Source organism: Kogia breviceps, chromosome 6, assembly GCF_026419965.1.
Source record: "Kogia breviceps isolate mKogBre1 chromosome 6, mKogBre1 haplotype 1, whole genome shotgun sequence".
Lineage (NCBI taxonomy): Eukaryota > Metazoa > Chordata > Mammalia > Artiodactyla > Physeteridae > Kogia > Kogia breviceps.
In genome coordinates, this window is record NC_081315.1 from 145,314,799 (window position 1) to 145,340,931 (window position 26,133).

A 26,133-nucleotide genomic window follows, 5' to 3' on the forward strand; every position below is an offset into this window, starting at 1 on the left:
AAATGGCACCTCGTACACCATTCTTGGGGGCCGCCCCCCTGCAGGGCGAGGAGGTACCTGCTGCCTCTGCAGCCTGGGGCTGCCCGTGAGGAGGGGCCCCTGCAGGTCCTCCAGGCGGCAGGTACATCAACACGGAGGCCACTGGGGTGGGGCTGTCCCCTCCTGCTTCCCAAGGTCTCACTCTGGAACAACCACCTCTTGGTGCCCGGCTGGCAGGAGCGCTGGGCTTGGGGCAGGGCCTCCTAGGTCCTGTGTGTGTGCGGGGGGGGGGTCTCTTTCTCAACGCTCTTCCTTCCCCAGTGACTTCCTGCCCCCAGAGCGGGCACGGCCACCACTGACCACAGAACTTCACCCTCCTGGTCACATTCTCAAGAGAACGGAAGGCTGATCTCAGAGAGCTCCCGTCCCAGGCGGCAAACCTTCCAAGGTTGGTACCCAGGAGCCCCAGGGTGGCTGGGCAACTCAGGGATGGGCTCCATGCCTCACTCCATTTTATAGCAAGCGGACACCAGGGCCACCGGCGCTGAGGCCCAGCTGGGCCAGAACCCGGGCCCTGCGCGCAGCCTGGGGCTCCCCCTTACCCCACCCTCAGGTCCGGGACACCTCCTCTGACGGAAGGACCAGGCATCGGCCTCCTCTGGCAGCTGCAGCCCAAGGTCTGGAACCAGCTTAGGCTGGGTCCTGGTGAGGCCCCGAAGGGAAGTGATTCCAGAGTCTCCTGCCCCCGTGGCCCACCCCTGAGCAGCTCCCCCGTGTGGCAAGGAGCCGGCACGGGGGGCCCAGCCCTGGTGCAGCGAAGTGCCAGGGTGGGGTCCCCTGGAGCGGCATATCCTGCCCCCTGGGTGAGAGTCCAGAGAAGTCAGGAGGTAGGGGTTTGGGGGAGGACTTCGTGGGGTCCGGCTGGTCAGTGGGGCTGCAGCACAGCATCGACAAGCTCCCGAGATGGGAGCTGGGGGGAACGTGGTGGTGATACCTCCCGCGGGAGGCTGAGGCTCTATCCTCAAGCGCCTTCGGCCCTGCCGAGATCGGGGTGGGTCAGCAGGGAGGCTGTAGTGGCCTGGCGCTGACCCGGGGGGCTCTGAGGCCCTCTCGTGCGTCCAGCTCACAGCCAGGCGCGACCGTGGATCCCGCCCAGCATCCGACGGCCACCCTGCGCTCCTAGAGGTTCCGGGCCAGGTGGCCATGGCAGTGGGAAGCCGCCTCTCGTCCTGCGCTGAGGGCAGGGGACGCGGCCACTCCGTCCTCTGCCCGCCGTGGTCAAACCCACTGGCTGATCACCGACCTGCCTGCCAGGGCCCGGCCCCCAGCACTGTGTCTGCCTGGCCATCAGGGGGCCCGGCGGCTCTGTGCCAGCGGCTTATGCCCCTCGAGAAAGGGTCTTCCTTTTCTGGCCTCAAACAGGAGGAGAGAAAGCAGCTAGGGTTATGGAGGACATTCCCCAGGAGACAAGGTGAGTGTCCTGGCATGCCTCCCTCCCCCTCCCACCTGTCCATGCAGGGCTCCCAGGCCCGCTTTTCTGGCTCCTTCCCCATCACTCTCCTACTGGTGGCAGATCTCATCTTGCCGGGCCCCATCTAGGGCACTGGGTCTCTGCGACCCAGAGACCAGGTCTCCGCTGTGGCCGGTGGGTCAGGGGTGCTCGGGCTGACCCCAATCTTGGCCCCAACATGTGTCTCTAGGAAGGAACAGCCACGGAGAAAGGAACAGCTTCCACGCAGGGTGGAGCGCCCCAGACTCCCCGCCCGTCTCCCCGTCCGAACCACTGCTGGGGCCCCTGAGACCAGGTGACCTCAGTGGTGACTGTCACGGGCTGTGGCTGCTGGAGGCCACGGCCGGGGGCCGTGACAGAGACCTGGAGGGGTTCACACGAGGCCAGAGCACAGCCCCCCACCGTGACCTGACCGGACACGCCACCAGCCGGGCGGCAGACCCCTTCCAGGATAGCAGGGCACCCGTGTCTCTGATGTGGAAGCAGGAGGTGAGCACGCCGGGCTTCAGGTCTGTGGGAGCTCCTGGGATGCTCTACAGGGGGTCGTCCCTCTTCGGGGCCAGACCCACGTGGGCACTGCTGGGCAAGGGCACTCAACTGCGTCCCTGTCCTTCATGAGTCCCCGGTTGGGCAGGGAGAAGCAGATAGGTAGACAAGGTGACCAGGGAACGGGCCGGGGCTTGGAGAAGGCACCCAGCTCCGGGAAGCAGGGCCGGGGGCCAGGGAGGGTCCCTGAGCACCAAACAGGACAGACACTTATGCCTTTGATTAAACTACTTCCGAGGGAGAGAGTGGCAGGGTGGGCCAGACAGGCTGGGCTGCTACCCGTCCACGCCTGGCCCCGGGCTTGGTACCCGGGGCACCCAGCATGGACGAGAGAAGCAGAGGTCTGGGGGCAGCGGCTTTCTGAAGGGCACCCACCGCTGCCCCAGGAGCAGAGCTCGGAGTGGGGTGGCACGGGCCCAGGCGCCCAGCCAGGGCCCTAAGTGGACTGTGGGTGCTGCCCCTGGCTCCCAAGGCTTTGGGGTCAAGCCAAGGCCTACCCTGGTATTCCAGGCCCCCAGGTCGACCCCTGACCTCACGTCACCTTGCAGGGGGCAGCCAGCAGTGAGGGCTGGGGCCACAGGGGCAGCCGGGGCACGAGGACACAGAGCTCTCTCATGCCACGGAACACTGTTGCCAGATTACAACATCCCCTTGGGCAAGGCTAGAGGAAGTCCCCCAGATGGAGCTGCAGGGTCAAGGGCAGGGAGGCCCCAGCCTGGGACAGGGCTTAAGATCCCGCAGTGAGGGCTCCTCTGCAGCGTCTCATTTAACTTTTCCGAGGACACCATGAGTTATAACCGCTTTTAACCCCATTTCACAAGGGGGGACCTGAAGTGCAGAGAGTCACTGAGACTTGAAGGGGACAGGCTGCTCCGGCGCTGGGAATGCGGCCCCCGACTACTTCCTGGCAGGAACTGTGTTGGTTCCAAGAAGCCCCTGGGAAGCCTTCCCTGGGCTGGCTCAGCCCCCAGCCATGGGGCAGCCCACCCTCCTCCCAGCAGGCACGGAGCCAACTTGGAGCGCTCACCCGTCAGCCTGGCCGCTCCTGGGGACAGGGACCTCCCCTGCCTCTGCAGGTTCCAGCAGGCAGACGCCCCACACCCCAACCAGCGGCCTGGAACGTGGTTGGCAGTGGGCCGCCCCTACCCTGGGCTCAGCCAGCATGCAATAAACATCTGATTCACGAGGAAGCAGAGGGCACTTCTCAGAATCGCAGCACAGCCGCAGGGGAAGGAGTACGGATACCAGGAGGGTGCCCTGCCAACCCCTCAGGCCCCGCCGACCTCCCCAAGCCAGTGCCTCGGCCACTGAGCCCACACCCTTCCCAGAGGCCAGCAGGCAAGAAGCACTGGAACCCGCTGTGCCTAGCCCACGGGGCCAAGCATCAGTCGCCTCTGGACCTGGGGACTGGGTGAAAGAAGCGCCAGGCCTGCCAGCAAGTTCCAGCGTGGTTCATGACCTGGGACGGGGACGGGCAGGGGCTAACCTGCAGGTGGCCCCAAAGCTGGAACCTCAGAAGGTCTGCTGCCCAGGGAGAAGCAGGGCAGTGGGGGGACCTCAAGCACCGTGAGGCCCCCTCCCTGATGAGGGCCCAGCCTTGTTTTGCACTTCACTGGGATGGCGCCTGGAGTTCAAGGGCAGCTCAGGAGCCTGGCCCCCGAGCCCAAATCCTTCAGTGTGGCCCAGAGCCAGGGGCTTCTATCACTTGAGGGGGCTCAGGTCTCCTGGCCATGGCTGAGAGGCAGCTCCATTTCTCTTGGCATCATCCTGGCTGCCCTCCGGAGCCTAGGCCCAGGGGTGGTAAGGAGGCACCACGAGAGCACCCTGCCAACCCCTCAGGCCCTGCCGACCTCCCAGGCCGCTGCCTCAGCGACCGAGCCCACTCTTCCCGGAGGCCAGCAGGCAAGGACCAGGAGGTGGGCACTGCTGAGCCTGCCTGCCTGAGGCTAAAAAGAGCACAGAATGCTCCCCCTCCCCGCCTCTGGGACTTAAGTGGCCCACATGTGGGCCTGTCCCCAGCCCTTGGATGACTGGTCAGGGCCACTGGAGAGAACCAGAGGCCTTTCGGAGACAGGCCACCTGTGGGTAGGATTTCAGCGTCCTGACAGCCCCCTCTCCCTGCCTAGGCCCCCGTGCACTTTCATCCATGCCCCCGTCCACTCTCACCACATCCGGTGCACACCAGGCCACTTTGGTCAAACTGGTCTGCCACCCTCCCCGCTGCCAGCCTCTGGCTCAGTCTCTTCCTACCTTCATGGTTGTCTGCATGGCTCAGACAGCCCTCCTTCTGATTGCAAACCCTACATTCACTGGCCACCTGCCGCCCACCTCCCTCAGCCAGGCTGCCCACTGCTGACCGCGCTACCTGGGGTTATTAGAGAACCACATATGTGCATGCCCAGGCCTTACTGAGGCCATCTATTAGCCAGCCAATGAGGGGAGAGTGGGGCCTTCCAGTCACTGACCCTTGGTGTGTCCCATGATAGAGCTTCAAGGACAGAAACCAGGAGGACCCAGGTGGTTCCCTGAGCCTGGCCACTCCTAAGAGACTCTGGCCTTTGCCATGAGACCCAAGCGGGCAGGGACCTAGGAGCCTGCCCTTTGCCCCAGATCTCTCCAGGCCCAGCCCCACCCCCACTCCCAAGCAGAGGTGGCCCAGCTATCCCTGCTCTCCAGCCCTGAGGGCCAGGGAAAGCACCCCCAGTGGCTCACAGTTACTGAACACCAATCATGTGACACCACCAGCCCCTGGACATTCAAAACCACCTACAAGGCAGAAAGGGGTTCACTACCCACATTTTTCCTCAGATGAGGAAACTGAGGCTCCGCAGTGTGGAGCCCCCTGGCCAAGATCACACAGCTAGTAAATGGTGGCAGCCGGATTCAAAGCCAGGACCCAGCCCCTCTGTGTGTCTCTCTGTGCTCCCTCAGGCTTCCCCCACGGAGGCCTGCAAGCTTGTGGGCATCCATGTGGGGGGAGGGATGGTGGGGGCTGACTCAGCATCTCACTTTCCTCTGTCCATGTGAACAGGAAGGGCCAAGGGAGGTTTGGAGCCGCCCACCCTCCTATCTATCCCAGGCTGGCCTCCTTGTTGGGCTCCTCCCTGACTCTGCAGGCCTGAGGGACTCCCAGGAAGGCCAGGCCCTCTGTCAGCACCCCACTTTCCTGATGGCCAACAGAGACTAGCCTGGGCCATCTACCCATCTATCCTTCTGCTTTTGCCCCTCTGGCCAGGGTGTGCTCCAATACAGGGCACAGAGCCAAGTAATGGAGTGGTGGCTGGGAGCGGGGGAGGGAGAGGGAGGGGAATTTGACAGAATTCTCACCTTGGAGCCCCCATCCTGGCCTCCTGGTCTACCTGGAGTGGAGCCCTGACTCCCAGAGGGTCCTCTGTGTGGGTGCCCTGGGTATCAGACACAGTGGGAGGACAGCCAGGAGATAATGGAGCCCAGTCCCCTCCTCTGGTCTCGCACAGCCTCGGCCAGAGAGGGCAGAGGGCCGACCCAGGGTTACACTGAAGTCAATGCCGGGCTAGACTTAAACCTGGAAATCTACGCTGACTGCAGGATTTGCCATGCTTCCTTGGCTGTCAAACGGTCGTGAAAGAATTCTACACGTCATCATCACCGCAGGTAACATCTCCTGAGCCCCCTCTGTGCTGGGGCCTGGTTACCTGCCTCATCAGCAAGATCACATGCGTGTCCTCGACCCGGCAATCCCAGGGGTCCCACACGGAACCCCGCCCCAGGCCAGGGTCACTTAGAGGGGCCCTTTACTCAGCATGACCACCTGACCAGCAGGCACGGACGTCGTCCGTGTTGACAGATGGGCAAACCGAGGCACAGAGAGAGCATGTGAGGCGCTCAGGGTCCAGCAGGGCGGCAGAGGGCGTGAGCTCCAGGCTCTGCAGCGGGGATCAGGCCCCCTCAACACCCCCAGTGGAAGCACTGCCAGCGCTTCACCAGGGGAAGCGGAGGCCCAGAGCAGCAGGAAAGAGCCGGGCTGCTGGGAGGGGCCGGCCCACATGTGGGAGGACAGCTGTCCCTGACCCCCAACTCTCTGACACTCGCTGTCCCGCAGAATAAGAGTCGCAGACACCACCAGAGCCACTGGGCTATCAGTGTGAGTCAGCTCCAACAGGCAGCTTTTCTCCACCCTTCGTTCCGCGGGCTGAGGAAGGAAAGTTTGGACTACGGGGAGGAGGTGGAAGCAAATTCCCCGCCCGGGCCTTCGGAGGCGGCGATGTGTGGGTCGTGTAATGGGGGCCTGCGGCGGTCTGCGAGCCCCAGGGGCCTGGGGAAGCGGAGGCCAGACGGACTAGGGGGACGCGGAACAGACGCGACGCCTTCGCCCCCGCCCCTAGGCCTCCAGGGTGCACCCCGCGCACCCCCGAACCCGCGCGCTTCCTCGGGCAGTGGCGCCGCCAGGCCCGGCGCGCGCTGGAGCTGACTGCACCCCGCCCGCCCTACGGAGAGGACTCCGGCCCCGGGGACTCCGACCAGCCCGGGAGACTCTATCGCGCCCCGCCCGTCCGCGCCCCGCTGCCGTGCCTTACCTGCCGAGGCTCTGCTCCCAGCCCGCGGGTCCTGCGTCCCGGCGGCGGCTCCCGGCTGGGCCGCCAGGCTCCCGCCCTCCCGGCGGGTAGCCAAGAGCCAGGTCCCGCCCGGAGCTGTGCCCGCCCCTTCTGTCTGGCCCCGCCCCGGCCCCGTGCCCCTCCCCGTCCTCCCGGCCCCGCCCCTTCGACCTGGCCCCGACCGAGGCTCTGGGCCACGCCCCTTCCATCCTACGCCCCTTGACTCCCCTCCCAAAGAACCCGGCCCCGCCTCCTCGGGCTCCCTGGGCCCATCCCACCAACTCCTTTTGCAATGCGGAGGTCCCGGACGCAGCCTGCCGTCCTCGGAGTTCGAGGTTGGGTGCGGGGTGGGGGTCAAGACGTCGGAGTCCGGAGAATCCCCACCTTTCCCCACTCCTGGTCCCGGTGAGAAGGCGGGAGTTGGCTGCGGGTGTGGACACGCCATCCCTGCACGGCACACAATAGATGCGCCGTAAATGCAAGTGGCACCTGGTGTCCCCACTGAAGAAGGTGCTGCCCTCCCAACCCACTGATCCTGATCCTGCAGCAGGAAGCGGCCTCTGACTCAGGTCAGGAGGCCAGGGGAAGGGGCAGCGGATGACCCCTCCCCCGCCCCCCTGCAGAAGAGGGTTCGCTGGGAACCGAACCTCTGGAACCTCGCCCTTGTTTCAGAAGGGTCTCTAGGGCACTTTTCAGCCACTTCCAAACGGGGACAGGGCCCGGGGTTCTGGTTCCAAGAGTGTGAGGCCCAGAAAACAGGGTACTTTAACATTTACCTCCTGGGAGGCACCCATCCAAAGCCCTTCCCCACAGCCCTGGGGGGAGGGGGGACACAAGTCCAGCTTTAGACCCAGGTTACCCTGTTTAAGGGGCAGGGGCCTAGGGAAAAGGGGGCTTGTCAGATCCTGTAGGGGAAAGGACTTTCTGGGAGGAAATGGCTTCCTGAGGGGAGCCCCAAGGGGTGGGGTAAGTGGTGGAGATAGAGTGAAGGTATTCTTGGGAGAGGGAGCAAGGCCAGGAGGCTTGTAGGGGACTGGAGCCTGCCAGGGCAGAGGTCAATGGCTTGGGGCATGGTGCGGTGGAGGGGATGGGATCCCTGGTCCCAGAGCCTAGGAAGCTGAGAGCAGGGGAAAGACAGGATCTGGCTGGCGCCTGAAGGGGCTGGGAGGGAGAGCAGGAGGCCAGCCCAGCAGAGGCTGAGCCTTGTCCGGGTGGGAGGCCAAGGTCTGCCCCTCTGCGCTGCACTGGGCACGAAGGGCCAGAGTCCAGCAGGGCAGCAATGGCAGGGGCTGGACCAAACCAGGCAGGGTGGGGGGGCATCCAGGGGCTGGATTTGGGTTATGCTGAGGCCGGGGTCCCTGAGAGGCTGGACGAGGCACAGCCAGGCTATCGGGGTGCTCAGAGTTGCAGCTGGACAGAACTTGGGCCATGTCACTGTCCACCTGTCCCAGAGCTGCCCAGCAACGGCTCCCGCGCCCCAGAAAGAGGAGACCTGGCTGCAGCAGCACACTCGGGGTCAGAGAAGTTAACTGAGAGTGAGGGAGGTGGGACAGGCCAGAACCAAGTGGCTGTGTCCACTGGGAAAAGACCGGGACCAAGGCAGGACCACTGAGAAGAAGGACAAAGCCAAAGAGGGACAGCTGGAGGCAGGCGAGGCTATGTATTGGCTAAAGTACTTAGCCAACAGGGCCTCGGTTTCCCCGTCTGTAAAACCTGGGTGGGGGAGGCCCATTTGCTGGAGAATTTTGATGAAGGCTTGGAGCAAGCAGAGCGCCCAGCAACCAGCCCTTCAGACCCCAGGCTTGACAAACACTCACCCAGCCTAGCCCAGGGCCACCCCTCCCTCGCAGCACAGCCTGGCTCTCAGGGCTGGACTTGAACCCCAGAGATCCTGAAATCCTGCCCCTCGCAGCCCACAGAGGCCACTGTGGAGGTGGCCGGGCTCAGCCACCAGTAGCACCCTACGTGGTCACCTCACTCTTGGAAACAGGGCTCCACGTGGAAAAGGCTTGGTGTTGGCTCAGCTGGGCTGGAGCCCCTGACAGAGGGCTCACTACCTCGGGGCTGGACACGTGCTCCCTGATGTCTGGTTCAGCAGACCCTGCACGGAGACGCCAGATACCCCGAGAGGATGCAGGGAAGTCCCCGCCTCTGTGGCTCATGGGAGGGAGCAGATGAACGGATGAGCAGTCTCCACCGTATCACCATGTCCCGGGGTGGGTGACTGGGGAGGGGACATCAGTGCCCCCAGCCAGGGCACGACCACAGGGCCCAAGCTCCGAGGAGACAGGGCAGATCAGGACGGAGAGGCCTCACCATCAGGGTCACTGCAGACAGTTTGGACAGACCAGGTGCCCCAGAAAATTATCACCCAGGAATGCAAACTCACCTCCAAACGGGGTGCAGCCTCCACTTTGGAGGGAACCCGAGAACTCAGGTTACGTTGTTCCAGTCCAGCCCCAGCCCTGTGGGGGAAGGGGACCCTGCTTAGGACCTCAGGGCAGCTTGGAGCAGGCTGTCGGGTCAGGAACTGCAGGAGGCAGAGGCCAGAGGAGCTGGGCACCCTGGGGGTTCCCACTGGAGCTGGCGGGCCCGGTGTGGGTAAGAAGGAAGGTCTCCCCTCTGGGGTCGGTGTGCAGGCAGGCCCCGTGCTGCAGGTGAGCAGAGGTGAGGCAGAGACCCCTGTCTGACCAGGGGAGAGGTGTGGAGGGCCTCTGCAGAGCATGTCCAAGTTAAAGGCACACAGGTGACAGCTGAGCCATATTCTCGGGACAGCCAAAGAGCAGGACCTCTCCCCCTACCACACCCACCGCTGGGTATCCATGGCTGCTGATTTGGTGGGCTGCACCAGGGCCCAGAACATGCAGAGGCAGCTCCAGTCTGGGGTGGGGGACAGGACACTGCTAAGATCAGGGCAGGGAGGGCACGATCTGCTGCCAGCCCAGGGGTCATCGCCTCCCCAAAAGCCTAGGCTTGAGGCGGCACCTGGTGAGCCCTGAGGAGGCCCAAAGTCACTGCCAGCCTCTGCGCTGACCGCGTCAGGCTCATGATCTATGGCCTACTCACTGGCTCTCCCTGGGTGTCTCTAAACATCACAGGCTTAACACATCTGAAAGTCAGCCCCTCATTTCCCCGGCCTTCCCCTTGTCGGCACCAAAACCTCGGAGGCATTCTGGCCAGCCGGGCTGTCTGGGAGTCCTAGTGGCTCTGTCTGCAAAGTGCACCCCGAATCCTGTCCCTTCTTGGCCCCTCCCTGCCCCATCTCCCCTCATCTGCTCCCCGCCCCGTCCCGGCCTGGCCGTGTCTATGGTCACACCGGAGGCATCTAATCACGAGGTCAGATCATGTCACTTCTCCACTCTGGACCCTGAGTCCTCCCTGGGGAGGGGGCGCACGCCTGCGCAGACCCGCTGTTCTCTCTCCGGTTCCCACGCCAGGCACATCCCACCTCAGGGCCTCCTTGCTCTCTCTTCCCTCTCCAGGATCACTCTTCCCCCAGATTCCTGCGTGGTCCACATCCTCACTTCCCTGGTCTCCGCTTCAGTATCATGCTCTTAGACGCGCCTCACTTCTCTTTGTAAGGCTGTCCACGGTCCTCGTGTTCCCTCCCTCCCCTGCCCCCTTTGAACGCCTGTAGCTTTGTATGTGTTATGGCCAGGCCCCCTCTGGAGTGTCATCTCCCGAAGTTGGGACCGTACTGCGTCCCCGGGGCCTCGGTGCTTTCCTGGCACGGAGTAAATTCTCAGTAAGTGGTTGGTGAATGAGTAGACAAAGGCCACGAGGGGCAGCCGGGAGGAAACGGCAGGTTTAGGCAGAGCTGCCCAACCGGCTCCCGTGTCCAGAGGACCGTGGAAGCTTCCACCTTCTGGCCCATCCCAGCCCCGGGAGTGGCCCCCTGGTGGTACCCAGCACCTGCTCACCAGGCTGCCTGGGGGGAGAGGGAGGGGCTCGGAACACCTTGGCGGCCCGTTCCTAGGCAGGGCCAGGGCCAGGGCTGCACCACCGTACCCTCTGGCAGCTCGCCCACTTGGCTGGGGACGGCGGGAAACGAGTTCCCACCCACCCCAGCCCCTCCAAGGGGAGGCCACTGGGCGTTGCCCTGGGCAGGGGCTCTGGCCCCACAAGCCCAGCTGGGGAGGGAGGGGAGGGAGGCTGCTGCGGTGGCTGCGAGGCCAGGGCCCGGGACCGGGACCCGCTCCAGGGGACTCGCTGCCAGTTTGCGCCCTGGCAGGGAGGACAGGCCGGGCAGGGGCCGTCCACCTTGGGCCCCAGGCCGTTCCCACGTGCTGGCCCGGCCCCGGCGCTCTCTCGCACCGCCTTGCCCTGTGCGGGAGGTGGGTATGCTTTGCCTTTGCTGGAACCAAAGGTGAGGGCAGCAGAGTGGGTGCCGGGGCCGGAGAGCGGGCAGCAGCTCACAGGATGACCGAGCGCCGGGCTAGAGACGGGGCGTGTCGTCCAGACTCGGAGCCAGGGCCCCTGCCGCTGGTTTCCCCTCTGCCGCCCGGCCTCCTGCCTCCCGCATCGCTCCTGGGCACAGGGCCCTGTCAGCCGTCCCTGGGTCCCAGCACGGGGTCCTCCTTCCTGCTCCGAGGCTGCCCTCCGTGGGTGGTGGCCCAGCCTGTGGGCTTCTAGCCGGGTTGCCCGCTGTGAGTGCCTGGAGGGCAGGGCCCACACCCACCTGCCCTGCTTCTCCTCCTGCCCAGTATCGGCCCGGCCTGAGTGCCTGGGTCAGCACGTACTCCCCAGCGGCCGGCGGGCCTGAGCTGGCCCTGGTGACCTGGGAGGGCTCCCCTGGCAGGGGCCCAGCCTCTGCAAAGCCCCGGGGCAGGAGGAAAATGGAGTCATGGGGCTGTGAGGCCGGCTCAAGGGCCGCCCAGTGCCCCCCCACCCTCCCTCTTCCCACGGGCTGCACCCTGACTGCGGGCCTCCATCAGCAGCCCCCGGCCCGGGTCAGCTGCCGCTTTTGCTCTCCGAGAGGTTTGTTTGGGAGGATTTTCTACATACCGGGTGTCAGGCAAGCCCCACTAGGAAGATCTATTTTAAAACACCAGCCCCGTAGGTGGAGGATGCTGTGGGGCCCACGCAGACACTCGTGTTTCTATTTTTACATCCAAACAGGCCTGCCCTCAGCCCCCGGAGCCCAGTTTGGAACTTGAAAGCGACCCATTCTATTTCGGGTGGCTTCCGCCCTCATGGTGGGGAGGTGGGTGTTTTGTACACAGGAGCCTCCTCTGCCCTCCTCCCTCCCAAACCCTCATGCCCTGGCAGCCCCTGCCCCCCACCCCGTGGACCACGTGACTTGCAGGAAGGCGCTGGGTTCGGGAAGGGGAAGCCCATGTGGGGCTTGGGAAGGGGAAGCTGTGGTCCTCAGGATGCAAAGGCCTGACGTCACCCTCAGGGGGGCCCAATGACCTCCCCAGTCCAGGGTCAGGGGCAGCCGGCCCTTCCCTGGCCAGCACTGGACACTGGGATGAGGTGCCTGAGGTGAGAGGGGGTGAGGTAGCCTCTGCAGCTGTGAAGCCCCCCTTGGCCCAGAGGTGAGAGGAACAAGGATAAGCCCGAGCGGCTCCCAGGAGCACGGAGCCCCAGGAGGGACTCAGTTCCCCAAGGCCTGCCCTGCAGGCGAGATCAGGCTGCCTGGCGGGAGCCCACCAGGCTCCCAGAACCCACCACCTGGCTGGCCCCCTCTCTGGTTCTGGGTGGGTGTCCCCAGACCTTCAGCCAGCGGCTCAGCCCAGGGCACCAGGGCACCACTCCCTTCCCACTTTCCCTCGTCCACCCTCAAGAGTGGATTTTGGCCTCCATTCCCACTCCTGTGGGTCCCTCAAACCACGGTAGGCCGCTTGAAGGCCCCCAGCTGCTGCCGTAGGACACTACCCTATTAAACATGCCACCATCTGGCCCATCAGCCCAACTTGTGAAATGCAGCCTGACGCCACAATGCCCTCCTGTGCTTCCATCCCCACCCGGGCTGAGCTGGGGGGTCCCCTGTGCCCCAGCTCAGTACCCGGGCCGGGGCCCAGCCCAGTAGCTGAGGATGGCTCGGTCCAGCCTGCCCTGCTTCTGAGCCCCTGCCCACAGCCCCCCTCCTCCTGTCCTCTGACGGTGGGATGAACAGGGTCCACCCACAGAGAACTTGTGAGCAGTGCCCAGCCCGAGACCGGCCTGGCGGGGAGAAGGAGGTGCAGCCCTAGGGTGTCAGGGGAAGTGGGCAGAGTCGGCCTGACAATGAAGACTTGGGGAGCAGAGAGGTTTCCATCACAAGGAAGCTGGGATCAGCCTGTGAGGAAGGCCCGGAGGGGAGTGAGGCGGGGCTGAACTGGGCCCAGTCTGGGGGTGCACCCATGGCCTTCCCTGGGACTGCCGTCGGCAAGTGGGGCTTTAGCGCAGCAAGTCTGTCTGCAGAGCCTGTGTGCAGCTCCCACAGAAATACTCAGAAACACAAGGTTGGGCTTCCCTGGTGGCGCAGTGGTTGAGAATCCGCCTGCAGATGCAGGGGACACGGGTTCGTGCCCCGGTCTGGGAAGATCCCACGTGCCGCGGAGCGGCTGGGCCCGTGAGCCATGGCCGCTGAGCCTGCGCGTCCGGAGCCTGTGCTCCGCAACGGGAGAGGCCACAACAGTGAGAGGCCCGCGTACCACAAAAAAAAAAAAAAAAGAAACACAAGGTTGCCTTTTTTTTTTTTCTGTTTCATGTTTCAAAAAATTCAGAACCTGCTTATCTCAAGTCGTGCCTGCTTTGTAAATAGTGTTGGAATGCCTGGCTGATCATTAGGTAGAGAAAGAGACCGACCTCACATCTTATGCCAACATAAATATCAGCCACACCAAAGACTTAAAATGCGAAGGGAAAACCCCCCAAAAACGTATTAAAAGAAAATGTAGATGATTCTACATTATGGAGCTGAGGCAGGATTTCTAGGTACCAAAGATAAAATAACTAGCATTTGAGTGTATAAAGGAAAGAACCAGTAGATATGGCAGCATAAAAGTGACCCCAAAAAGGTGAATGTCAAAAACACTACAAACAAAATTGAAAGGAAAACTATAAACTGGGAAGGAATATGTGCAAAGTGCATGCATTAACCAGGGGTAAATACACAAAGCATTTTTGTAAGTTATTTACAAGTTTCTACCTTGAGTTGAAAATGGGCAGAAGTAGCAGTTCATAAAAAAGAGCTATATGTGACCAGTAAGACATGTTTAAACAGGTTCTACCTCACTAGTAACTAAATAAATACCAATGGGAAAAATGAGATAGCATTTTTTGCTTTTTGAAGATAAAACTCTCACGTGGCAACTCAATAGCCAACAGCAGGTAAAAGCAGCATGAATATATGTTCACGTATTCACCTATTATGAGGAGAATCTGTATTCACTCTTTCCAGGGCTGCCCCAAAATGAGTCCACCCTGAAGCACAAGTTCACATCCTGCTGATTTACCAACAAGGTAAAATTGAGCACGTAACTCATTGGGGTGTGTGTGTGTGTGTGTGTTTGTTTTTTGCCGTGCAGCTTGCGGGATAGTTATCGAACCCGGGTCCCCAGCGGTGGAAGCACGGAGCCCTAACCACTGGACCGCCGGGGCAGTCCCTAGGGTGTGTGTTTAAATTTAGTTTCTGCTCATTATCAGAGTTATACATGCATGAAAAAAATTTTTTTTTAAATACGTCTTTTTTTTTTTTTTTTCGGTACGCAGGCCTCTCACTGTTTCAGCCTCTCCCGTTGCGGAGCACAGGCTCCGGACGCTCAGGCTCAGCGGCCATGGCTCACGGGCCCAGCCGCTCTGTGGCATGTGGGATCCTCCCGGACCGGGGCACGAACCCGTGTCCCCGGCATCGGCAGGCGGACTGTCAACCACTGCGCCACCTGGGAAGCCCACAGAGGCTCCGGACGCGCAGGCGCGGCGGCCATGGCTCACGGGCCCAGCCGCTCTGTGGCATGTGGGATCCTCCCGGACCGGGGCACGAACCCGTGTCCCCGGCATCGGCAGGCGGACTGTCAACCACTGCGCCACCTGGGAAGCCCTGGGAAGCCCTGGGAAGCCCCATGCATGCAATTTAAAGAGCGAGTTTTACAAGCCTTCTTACAAACACAGCAGTCCCCCAACCCTCATTTTCCAATGCAACTTTTTAACTCACTCTTTTGGTTTCACCTTTGTATCCCGAGACCACACACTTACAATGCGACTTCCTGACCTCCAAAATCATCATACCTTCATTTTGTTCAGATCAATGGCCATGGCTGACATCTTCATGATACGACATAAACACTGTTCATGTCTGAGCCACATAATGTATCATGATACCTTTTCCTTTCTTGCTCAGCTTCTCGTTTCCCTGGAGTTAGTGTCATCTTTTTTATTTTGCTTAATTCTCAATACTAATTCAACTCCAAATGCTGCCGAAAGTTCACATCTCCCCAGAAGCATCCCAATGTATCAGGTATTCCATCACCTGGAAATAGACTGCTTTCTCAGCTGGGGCACAGCCTGCAGTCTGGGACGACCTCACCAGCACCCTGAAGTTCCCTTCATCCTTTGCTCCACGACAGGATCCCCTGCTTCCTGCTTCCCACGACTTCCTCTTTCTTCCCCCCCCACCCCACGCGTTTGGTGGAACACACCAAGTAGCTTCCTGAGAAAGGGTGTAGAGATGTAAATTTTTTGAGATCTTATCGTTCTGAAAATATCTTTCTTCTACCCTCACTCTTAATGAATAGTTTGGCTGAGTATAGCATTCTAGCTTAGAAAGCATCTAACTTCAGAATTGAGAGATTTTATCCATTGCCTTCCAGCTGTGAGAAGTCTGAAGCCATTCTGATCTCAGTAATTTGCATCTCACCTGTCATTTCTCTCTGGACGCTTGTACGGTCTTTTCTTTTCTCTTTGTGTCCAGTGTTCTGAAATGCCCATTTGCTGTGCCTTTACTGTGCATCTATTTTCGTGTTTGGATCTGAGCATTCAGTGGCTCCTTTCAGTCTGGAAACTCAGGTTTAATTTCAGTGAAATCTATTTTTTTTTTGGCCACATGGCTTGTGGTATCTTAGTTCCCTGACCAGGGATCGATTCCGGGCCCTCGGTGGTGAAAGCATGGAGTCTAACCACTGGATGGCCAGGGAAGTCCCAAATTTCTGTGAAATCTTTTCCACTGTTTGATTGTTTTCTTCCTTCCAGTTCTCTTTCTAGAACTCCTATTGTATAGATGTCAAATCTCCTAGACCAGTTCTATAATACTTCCCTCTCCTGTTTTTCTCTTATTTTCAACTTTTTCCCCCCAGCTTTTTGCTCTACTTTCTGCAAGCCTTCCTGAACCTCATCTTCCAACTCTTCTACTGAGTTTTGAATTTCCATGATTGTTTTTTGGCCGCGTTGGGTCTTTGTTGCTGCGCGTGGGCTTTCTCTAGTTGCGATTAGCGGGGCCTACTCTTCGTTGTGGTGCACGGGCTTCTCATTACGGTGGATTTTCTTGTTGCAGAGCACGGGCTTTAGGCACGCGGGCTTCAGTAGTTGTGGCTAGCGGGCTCTAGAGAGCAGGCTCAGTAGTTGTGGCGCACGGGCTTAGTTGCTCCACGACATGTGGGATGTTCCTGGACCAGGGCTCGAATCCGTGTCCCCCGCACTGGCAGGCAGATTCTTAACCACTGTGCCACCAGGAAAGCCCTCCATGATTGTATTTTTAATTTCCAAGAGCTCTTTATATTCTGAACATTCCTTCTTTATAGCACCCGGTTTTGGTTTCATGAGTAAAACATTGTCTCTTTTCTTCCTGGGGATCTTAAGCATGGTTTTCCTAAGTCATCTTCTCCCAGCGATCTCTGTCTCCTCCCAGTTCCCGTTTTCCTTGTTTGTTTTATCCCGATCTTCCATGTTGCAGAGGTCCCTCAGATGTCTGCGCCAACTGGCTGGCTGCTCCTGCTGGAGGGTTGGGCCCGTTGACTGTGAGCTTTATCAAGCGGTGACCTGGTAGGATCTCCTGGATGGTCAGATTCCCCCAAGAAAACCCCTCTGACATCCCGTCTCGAGGCGAGACCCGGTTTCCAGGGTTCTGGACCCTGAGGGTGGGTGGCTGGGACACAGCTGGTGTCTCAGCGTTATGTAAATGTGCACTGATGTCCTCCAGTCCAGAGACCCTCTGTTGCCCCCCCCCCCAGGGAAGAAGCCTTCAGTGCGTGGCCTGGGGGTGGGGGAGGTCCAGAGGCCTGGCTGCGGATAAGGGCTGTGGGAGCATCTGGCTCTCTGCCCTGTTTCCGACCAGCCCTGCTCATTTCGGGTCCGTTTCACTCACACTTATAGAGGCTCCCAGGGCCATCAATTCTGAGCCTTTTCCAGGGGAGTGTGAGGTGCTGGGGTCATGGGGACATGGGGAGCCCTGCCTCTACCCTGGGGTCCCCAAGGCTAGAGTTAGTCTGTCCCTCTGAGCCCCAGATCCCCATGTGCTCACGAGGATGGTATTTTCCTGGGCTGTTCCCGCCAGAAGGGACTTTACACCCAGGAAGGAGCTTCCCCGGCAGCCTCAGCAACACGGCGGAGCCCAGCCTGCTGTGACCTGACTCGCCACCCTAAGAGCTGCCCTCCCTGGGTTTGCCTGCCCTCGTCAGCCTCCGTCTTCAAAAATCTCTTTGTTATTGGTAACTCCGATCAGCATTAAGCTTTAACATCAAACATCTTAACTCAAAGGTAACACTTTGCTGTCACTTAACACCAGAGTTGACAGGTAACAGCTTGCTTATCAGTTGACCCCTCAAATATCAGCCAATACCCTTGCTGATAGCCAAGAAAGAGGCTCTGTCTGGGAATGAAATACAGACATTCCCCTGTGTGGGTGGATGGCTCCTGGGAGGAGCAAAATGGCTCCAACAAGGAACAGAGGCAACAAAGACCTAAGAGCCGGGCTTCCCTGGTGGCGCACTGGTTAGGAGTCCGCCTACCAATGCAGGAGACACGGGTTCGAACCCTGGTCCGGGAAGATCCCACATGCCGCGGAGCAACTAAGCCCGTGCACCACAACTGCTGAGCCTGTGCTCTAGAGCCCGCGAGCCACAACTATTGAGCCCGCTGGCCACAACTACTGAAGCCCGCATGCCTAAAGCCCGTGCAACAAGAGAAGCCACCACAGTGAGAAGCTCACGCACTGCAACCAAGAGTAGTCCCCGCTCGCCGCAACTAGAAGAAGCCCATGCACAGCCACGAAGACACAGTGCAGCCAAAAATAAACAAATTAAATAAATAAGTTTTTTTTAAAAGAGAAGCTTTGTTTAAAAAAACAAAAACCTAGGAACCACCATCACCATGTAGCCCAGGGACCACGGCGCTGGGAGCTCTGGAGGGCATCACCCCCGCAGGTGAGGTCACCTCCAGTTTAGAGGCACATTCCTCTCATCCGGATGGGATGGCCTCTTTGGGAGCAGGGGCCACTAGCCACATTGTAGACCCTCGATACAAGTGTGTTTAATAAATTTTAAAGGCAGGCTGCACACGGCTTCTCTCCATTGAACAGATGCAAACAATGAGGCCAGAGAGGGGAGAGATCTGTCAAGGCTCCCCGCTCCAGGGCTGCGCTGGTTTCCTACCCTGCCCATCCTTAGTTGCCACGTCCCGTACCCGCCCACTGCTGGAGGCTGCCAAAGGTGGCCAGCCTGCAAGTGCCCCCGCTGGGGTCCTCACTTCTTCTCCTGGCCCTGGGGACCCTGACTTGGAGAGCCCTGCCTTGCTGACCCCCTTAGAAGACTCCTACTTGCCCAGGGCTGGAAAGGCAGACTGAGGGTCCCAAGAGAGGGCTTCTTGGCCCAAGGTGGGGCTGTGCAGGCCCCTCTGCTCCCGTAGGAAGGCTTAGAACCTTCCTGAATCCTCTCTCCGGGGCCAGAGGGTCCGGGAAGATGTCCAGCACTAAACGTGTCTGGAAAATGGAGCAAGATAGAGAAAAGTGGTGCTCCCAGCAGGGCTCTCAGGGATGTAGTGCGTGTGCTGGGCAGGGTGGGGCCTGAAGGGCCGGGAGAGGAGGCTGGCTGCGGCGGAAGGCAGCAGGAGGGGGCAGGCCGCAGCTTCACTGGGCTGCTCCAGCAGGGCTGGGGTTACCCTGCGATCCAGCCCAGGGAGGCCTATCACGCCGGCTGGATAGGACGAAAACGGAGGGAGACCCAATCCTGCAGGGGCCACTAGAGCTTGCTTGAGCTCCAGAGACTGGAAACAGCCTCTCCCGTCCCCCCACCCGCAGCCACCCCTCGAGACTGGGGGTCCCAGGTCGGCCTCATCAAATCATTATTCAGCCATGCACGGCATACATACTTATACTGAGCGCCTAAACCTTCATTCATTTTGCAACTGAGATCTGGCGAGGTGGCTACCCCCCACCCTACTCCCCCGCCCCAGGCGAGGGCAGCGCTACCCTCCTCCTTGCTCAGGCCCATGACCCTAGGTCCTCCTCCAGTTTCCCTCTCACCCCGTCCTAGTCTGTATGTGTTTCCTCTGGCTGCTGTAACAATTACGTCAAACTCAGTGGCTTAAAACAACACGAATTTATTATCTTACAGTTCTGCAGGGCAGAAGTCTGACACGGGTTGAAATCAAGGTGTCTGCAGGGCTGCATTCCTTCTGGGGGCTCTTGCCTTTCCCAGCTCCTAGAGACGGCCACGTCCTTCTGTTCCTGCATCCAGAAGGCCAGCGACAGCGGGCTGAGTCCCGGGCCTCTCCACAGCTGTTCTCTCTGCCTGGACCGCTCTTACCCCGGAGGCTGCACTCCTCGCTCCTTCGCGTCCTGCGAGTACCACCAACCTCTGTTCCAGCATCACTATCCCCCTTAGCCTGCGGCGGAGGGAGCAAGTGCGACAAAGCCAGGGCGTGCCGCAGGACAGCAGCCCCGGGCCTGCCAAGGCCTGGGGAGTAACCGTTCATGCTCCTTTCTCGCCGCCTTCAGTGCAGCCACAGCTGAGCCAGGGCAGGACCAAGACCTCTCCCGGGGTGTGGCCGGGGTGCTCTCAGTAGCAGAGGTCAGGGAAACGAAAGGCCACGGATTGTGGGAGGAGAGAGGACAGCTGAGGGAAGGGAAGTGTCAGAGGCGTGTCCCGCCGGGCTGCCCAGGGAGGTCCACAATCCACGTGTTGAACTATTTCAGAGCTACACGTCAAGCTCGAAACCATGACCTAGACATACTCTCTCCTTGCTTAACAGCAGATCCAGCTTGCAGCACCCTGGAAGGCCAGGTCTGGGTTCACAGTCTTGGGCTCGCGGAGTTCTTTGCATGAACCCCCAGCAGAGCAGGAGAGTGGGCCCTGTTCTGCGACCTTCAGGCTCTCCGCTCTACACCCCCAAAGTGTCCACCCCAGCTCCCTGCTGGGCTCTGTCCACAGCTCACCAGGGCCACACAACCAGCGGTGTAATCGGCCTTCAGCGTGGCAGAGCTGGGGATGAGACCTGCCCAGGGCCATTTGCCCAGGGAATTCCACGTCCCGGCCCCCAGAGGGTGGTCTAGGAGTGAAGCACAGGCCCTGAATGACCATATGGACCCCTCCCATAGAGGGAGGGCATGGGCAGAGGAAGGCAGAGTGGGGTCCAGGGCAGAGGACGCCTGCAATCCGGAGGACACGTGTCATCACCATGGAGACCAGTCAACACCACCCAGCTCACCCAACGTCTGCACCAGGGCAGGGGCCTCCTTCCCCAAAGCCTTGGGACCTGTGAGTTCCCCTCCCAATCCTCCTAGACACCATCCTGGAGGGAGGAGCAGGGGAGGAGGTCGGTGTGCCAGGGCCTGTTTCTTTCTTTTTTAAAAAAACAAATTATTTATTTATTCATTTATTTAATTTTTGGCTGCATTGGGTCTTCGCTGCTGCATGTGGGTTTTCTCTAGTTGCTGAGAGCGGGGGCTACTCTTTGTTGCGGTGCACAGGCTTCTCACTGTGGTGGCTTCTCTTGTTGAGAAGCACGCGCTCTAGGCGCACAGGCTTCAGTAGTTGTGGCACAGAGGCTTCAGTAGTTGTGGCTCACAGACTCTAGAGTGCAGGCTCAGTAGTTGTGGCGCACCAGTTTAGTTTCATGTGGGATCGTCCCGGACCAGGGCTCGAACCCGTGTCCCCTGCATTAGCAGGCGGATTCTTTTTTTTTTTTTTTTAAAGAATTTAATGAAAAACGATATGTGAAAGCCTTTATCTTTAAAAATTTTATTCAATTAATTAATTAATTAATTTTTATTTTTAGCTGCATTGGGTCTTTGTTGCTGTGCACGGGCTCTCTATAGTTGCGGCGAGAGGGGGCTACTCTTCGTTGCGGTGCGCGGGCTTTTTTTTTTTTTAACATCCTTATTGGAGTATAATTGCTTTACAATGGTGTGTTAGTTTCTGCTTTATAACAAAGTGAATCAGTTATACATATACATATGTTCCCATATCTCTTCCCTCTTGCATCTCCCTCCCTCCTACCTTCCCTATCCCACCTCTCTAGGTGGTCACAAACCACCTAGCTGATCTCCCTTTGCTATGCGGCTACTTCTCACTAGCTATCTATTTTACGTTCGGTAGTGTATATATGTCCATGCCACTCTCTCACTTTGTCACAGCTTACTCTTCCCCCTCCCCATATCCTCAAGTCCATGCTCTAGTAGGTCTGTGTCTTTATTCCCGTCTTACCCCTAGGTTCTTCATGACCTTTTTTTTTTTTTTTCTTCTTAGATTCCATATATATGTGTTAACATACTACAAAGCTACAGTAATCAAGACAGTATGGTACTGGCACAAAAACAGAAATATAGATCAATGGAACAGGATAGAAAGCCCAGAGATAAACCCACGCACATATGGTCACCTCATCTTTGATAAACGAGGCAAGAATATACAGTGGAGAAAAGACAGCCTCTTCAATAAGTGGTGCTGGGAAAACTGGACAGCTACATTTAAAAGAATGAAATTAGAACACTCTCTAACACCACACACAAAAATAAACTCAAAATGGGTTAAAGACCTAAATGTAAGGCCAGAAACTATCAAACTCTTAGAAGAAAACATAGGCAGAACACTCTATGACATAAATCACAGCAAGATCCCTTCTGACCCACCTCCTAGAGAAATGGAAGTAAAAACAAAAATAAACAAATGGGACCTAATGAAACGTAAAAGCTTTTGCACAGCAAAGGATACCATAAACAAGACCAAAAGACAACCCTCAGAATGCGAGAAAATCTTTGCAAATGAAGCAACTGACAAAGGATTAATCTCCAAAATTTACAAGCAGTTCATGCAGCTCAATAACAAAAACCCAAACAACCCAATCCAAAAATGGGCAGAAGACCTAAATAGACATTTCTCCAAAGAAGATATACAGATCGCCAACAAACACATGAAAGAATGCTCAACATCATTAATCATTAGAGAAATGCAAATCAAAACTACAATGAGAGATCATCTCACACCGGTCAGAATGGCCATCATCAAAAACTCTAGAAACAATAAATGCTGGAGGGGGTGTGGAGAAAAGGGAACCCTCTTGCACTGCTGGTGGGAATGTAAATTGATACAGCCACTATGGAGAGAACAGTATGGAGGTTCCTTAAAAAAATACAAATAGAACTACCGTACGACCCAGCAATCCCACTACTGGGCTATATATACCCTAAGAAAACCATAATTCAAAAAGAGTCGTGTACCAAAATGTTCGTTGCAGCTCTATTTACAATAGCCAGGACATGAAAGCAACCTAAGTGTCCATCAACAGACGAATGGATAAAGAAGATGTGGCACATATATGCAATGGAATATTACTCAGCCATAAAAAGAAACGAAAGTGAGTTATTTGTAGTGAGGTGGATGGACCTAGAGTCTGTCATACAGAGTGAAGTAAGTCAGAAAGAGAATAACCGTAAGTTCTGAACCACACTTTGGATCAACAGGACGGAGGTCAAATTCTCCCCCGAGTGCACCTGGGCCCACGAGGGAGAGCAGGTTGGTGTCACTAGCTCTGAGGTGAGCCTGGAGATGAACAAGATTGTCGAGTGGCGTGAGGAGAGGTTCGGGGCCAGCAGGGGCGGATTCCGAGTGCCCAGCCGCAGCCAGGAGTTGGGGTGCGGGCCCCAGCGCTCAGGCGTTGGGGAGGGGTGTTCCCACGCACTCTGGTTCTGTCTAAGGCTCAGGTCCCCAGTCCGCTGGCCCCTGGAAGTGCTGGGCCACATCACCCCCTTGTGGACACTCGCGGGAGGGCTCCTTCCCGCCCCCGGAGCTCAGGGTGCCGCCCCAGGCATCCCGGGGCCCGGAGCGTGGTCTCAGGAAGGAGGCGGCCCGGGTCTCCTCGGCTGCGCCCGGCCCCTTCCTTGGTGTCAGATGTCCCTGAGCCCCGCCCAGCAGCCGGGCTGCCCTGAGGCACCTGCGCCCCCCGGAACCGAATAGGAGCCGCTCAGGATCTGCACTCGGATCCCTCAGTCAAGAAACGGGGGTCGTTCCTCCAGGTGGGCCGTTGGTGGGCCCTGGGCAGGGTGGCCAGAGGTCCGGTGGCCGGAGGGCCCTCCCAGGGCCTGTACCCACCCTGAGGGTCCTGTGCTCTCAGGGCTCCGGCTCTCCCTGCCTGCTGAGTCTCCACTGCCCGCCGCCCATACCCGCTGACGGGGAGAGGGGGTGAGGTCAGAGAGGTCACGTGCACAGAGGGGGCCGAGGGGACAGAAGCAAGAGGCCGCCTCCGGCTCACCGACCTTGAAGCTTCACCCAGCTCAGCTTCAGCGGCCTAGACTCTTACGCGGCCGGCATTTCCTCTCTCCCGCCGGCCCCTCAGGGGCAAATGAGACGGTCACTGCAAGCTGCTCAGACACAGCACTGGCGTGACCTCCGTGTCCTCCCCCTGCCGTCCTGGTTCCATCAGCAGGACAAGGAGAAGAAGCTTCCCTCTGGAGCCGGCCCTTGATCAGGCCCGGCGCTGGCCGTCCCCTTGCCTAGAAGTTTCTTCCCCAGATCCTGCACGGCTCCCTCCTCCCTTCTGGTGGCCAGTGACAGGTCACCTGCCTGTCCTGACCTCTCTGCACAAGAGCCGGGAAGAGTGAGTAGGCGGAGAGCTGGGAGTCCGGCCCGGGTCAGAGAAGGAGGGGGAGGGACGTGACAGGGTGGCTGCGGTGGGGACCCCACCCGCCCCGAGTGCAGTCTCCCCGCCGAGCGGGGCCTGGGGAGCCCTGGGGTGCTGTGGGGACGGTGAGCAGGCGGACGGGGCGGGGACGCTGGGCCTGGGAGGGCCTCTCTTCTGGGAGCTGACCCAGCACGGTCAGTCCTGTGAGGCCCACCCCCAGGGGGCGCCACCCCTCCCTCTGCGCCTCCCCGATGCCAGCGTGACCCACACGCCCACCCCACGGCCGGCCGCCATTTTCCGATGCGCGAAGGTCCCACGCGTCAGGGCGAAACAACACAAAACGGTAAACAAAGCCAGTAGCGCTGAGGCCGAGGCCCCGCCCTCTTTCAGGGCCACACCCTGTGACGTAGCACGGGGCACCTGGGATCCAGGGGCGCGTGGGGAGCTGTGGGCGGAGGAAGGGCGGCGCCTCCTCTGGGACGCCGGGTGACGGGGGGCTCTTGAGCGGTCACTCTCAGCAGGGGTCTTGACGGAGCGGGGAGGGGTGCCACGCCCAGGCGGGGGGGCTCACGAGCGTGGGCCCGAGGCGGGCAGAGCGGACTGTGCAGGTCGAGCTTCTGGTGTCTGGCCTTCTCCTCGGCGTGTCGGGGCTTCTCCTCTCCGTTCCCTTATGAGGACACCTGTCATTGGATTTAGGGCCCGTGCAGAGAATCCAAGATGATCTCATTTGGGGACCCTTAAATTAAATCCCATCTGCAAAGACTCTGTCCACATAGGGTCCCGTTCACAGGTTCTGGGGGTTAGGACGTGGACATGCCTTTTGGGGGGGCCACTCCCACCCACTGCAGAGAGGACCCACGTTGCTGCTCAGAGGATGCATCGTGTCATAGAATGCCTGCTGCTGGGCAGGAAATCTGGATGTAGGGGGATCCACGACCTCACGGGAGAAACGTTTCAAGCTGCAAGAGGTCAGGGGGACAAGGGCAGAGGTGGCAGGAAGCATACTCGGTCACCAACCAAACACAGAGGGCCCAGGCCAGCCTGGCGCAGGCAGGGTGCAGCTGCCTGGCTCACCCCTAGGTTTTCAGCCATATCACCCAGCTGCCAACCCGGGGATCTCACCCGGCCTTGATGTCGGTGGGTAGCGCTGGTGTGACTGGCCCTGGCTACTCAACCTGCAGCCCCTCCGGAGGTCAAGATGATACATCATGGCCCACAGCCCCTGCCAGAGATCACACTGCTAGCACAGACTATCTGATGTGACCCAAGGCCTCCAGGTGAGCAAAGATACTCTTGCCAGGCAGGATACTCCCCGGGCTTAGGGGCTGTCTCCCAGGAGCTGGTCCAGGGCCAGTCCTGAGAGCGCTTGCCCCACAGATGTTTCTGCTCGGTGGGTAGGGTGTCTTGATGGGAACTCTGTTTCCTGCTCCCCACGAGGCTCTGGTACCCCAGAAGCTGGAAGGCGGTGTTACACACTAAGAAGTCCTTCTATAAAATTACATCCAGGGGCTTCCCTGGTGGTCCAGTGGTTAAGAATCTGCCTTCCAATACAGGGGACTCGGGTTCGATCCCTGGTGGGGGAACTAAGTCCACGCACTGCAACTACTGAGCCTGTGCCCTCTGGAGCCTGCGTGCCACAGCTAGAGAGAAGCCCAAGCACTGCAACTAAGAACCAATGCAGCCAAAAGTTTAAAAAAAAAACAAAACACATCAAAATCACCCAGCCTTTCTGTGGATTTTGAACTTGCTATAAACAAATGGACTTCACCTATTTGTGATTTGGGCTAATGGAAATCATTTAACAGTCTGCTAAATATAATGGATATGGGGAAGCTGATGGTGAAAGTCTTTTTAAAAAATCTTATAAGGCTGTCAAAGAGGGAACCCAAGAAGAAAATGCAGCAAAGAAGAGAGATGAATTGGGTTTCTTTTTTAAAATTTTATTATTTTTATTATTATTTAAGTATGGCTGATTTACATAGCCACTGTTTTATTTATTTATCTTTTTGGCTGCACCATGCAGCATGCGGGATCCTAGTTCCCCAACCAGTGATTGAACCCATGCCCCCTGAATTAGGAGCATGGAGTCTCAACCGCTGGACCACCAGGGAAGTCCCGGAGATGAATTGGATTTCTAAGGAGGTAGTGTGAAAATTAATAAAGGGAAACCTCACTAAACTGGAGTCAGAAGGCCAGAAGGGGGAGCTCTCAAGTGCAAACCACTGGACATCCATACAGATCTCAAGGGAAGAGACGAATCCTGAGTCTCCTGCAGGAAGGGACACTACTTTACCACCAGCAGGAGGAAGAAAGATTTTTCTCCCTGCCCTGCAACACAGCCAGAGTGGCTGTCACAACCCAGGCAATGAAAATCAACTATGCCTTAATCTCCCAGTTTCCTCCAATGAACTCTTCGTTTAGAACAGCCCCCTCCCAGCTTCCCCTTTTCCTCTATAAAAGTTTCCTCTTTTTTCCTTTATCGCACCTGCA

The 26,133-nt window shown here is 58.7% G+C and overlaps 2 protein-coding genes across 2 annotated transcripts in view; one reads left to right on the forward strand and one right to left on the reverse strand.

Annotated features, from left to right (window-relative positions):
• SH3BP2 (SH3 domain binding protein 2) overlaps positions 1-6,720 on the reverse strand; it is a 35,705-nt gene extending 28,985 nt beyond the window's left edge. The window contains exon 1 of the mRNA XM_059066028.2: positions 6,592-6,720. The gene's annotated coding sequence lies outside the window, so the exon portion shown is untranslated. The remainder of the gene's footprint in view (positions 1-6,591) is intronic.
• On the forward strand, positions 389-4,933 carry LOC136794448 (uncharacterized). Its single transcript, XM_067036979.1, has 5 exons — positions 389-427; positions 499-656; positions 1,163-1,450; positions 1,680-1,978; positions 2,857-4,933. The coding sequence occupies exons 3-5, from the start codon at positions 1,183-1,185 to the stop codon at positions 2,890-2,892; spliced, it is 603 nt and encodes a 200-aa protein (XP_066893080.1). The 5' UTR covers positions 389-427; positions 499-656; positions 1,163-1,182; the 3' UTR covers positions 2,893-4,933.
• Positions 6,721-26,133: the final 19,413 nt, after the last annotated feature.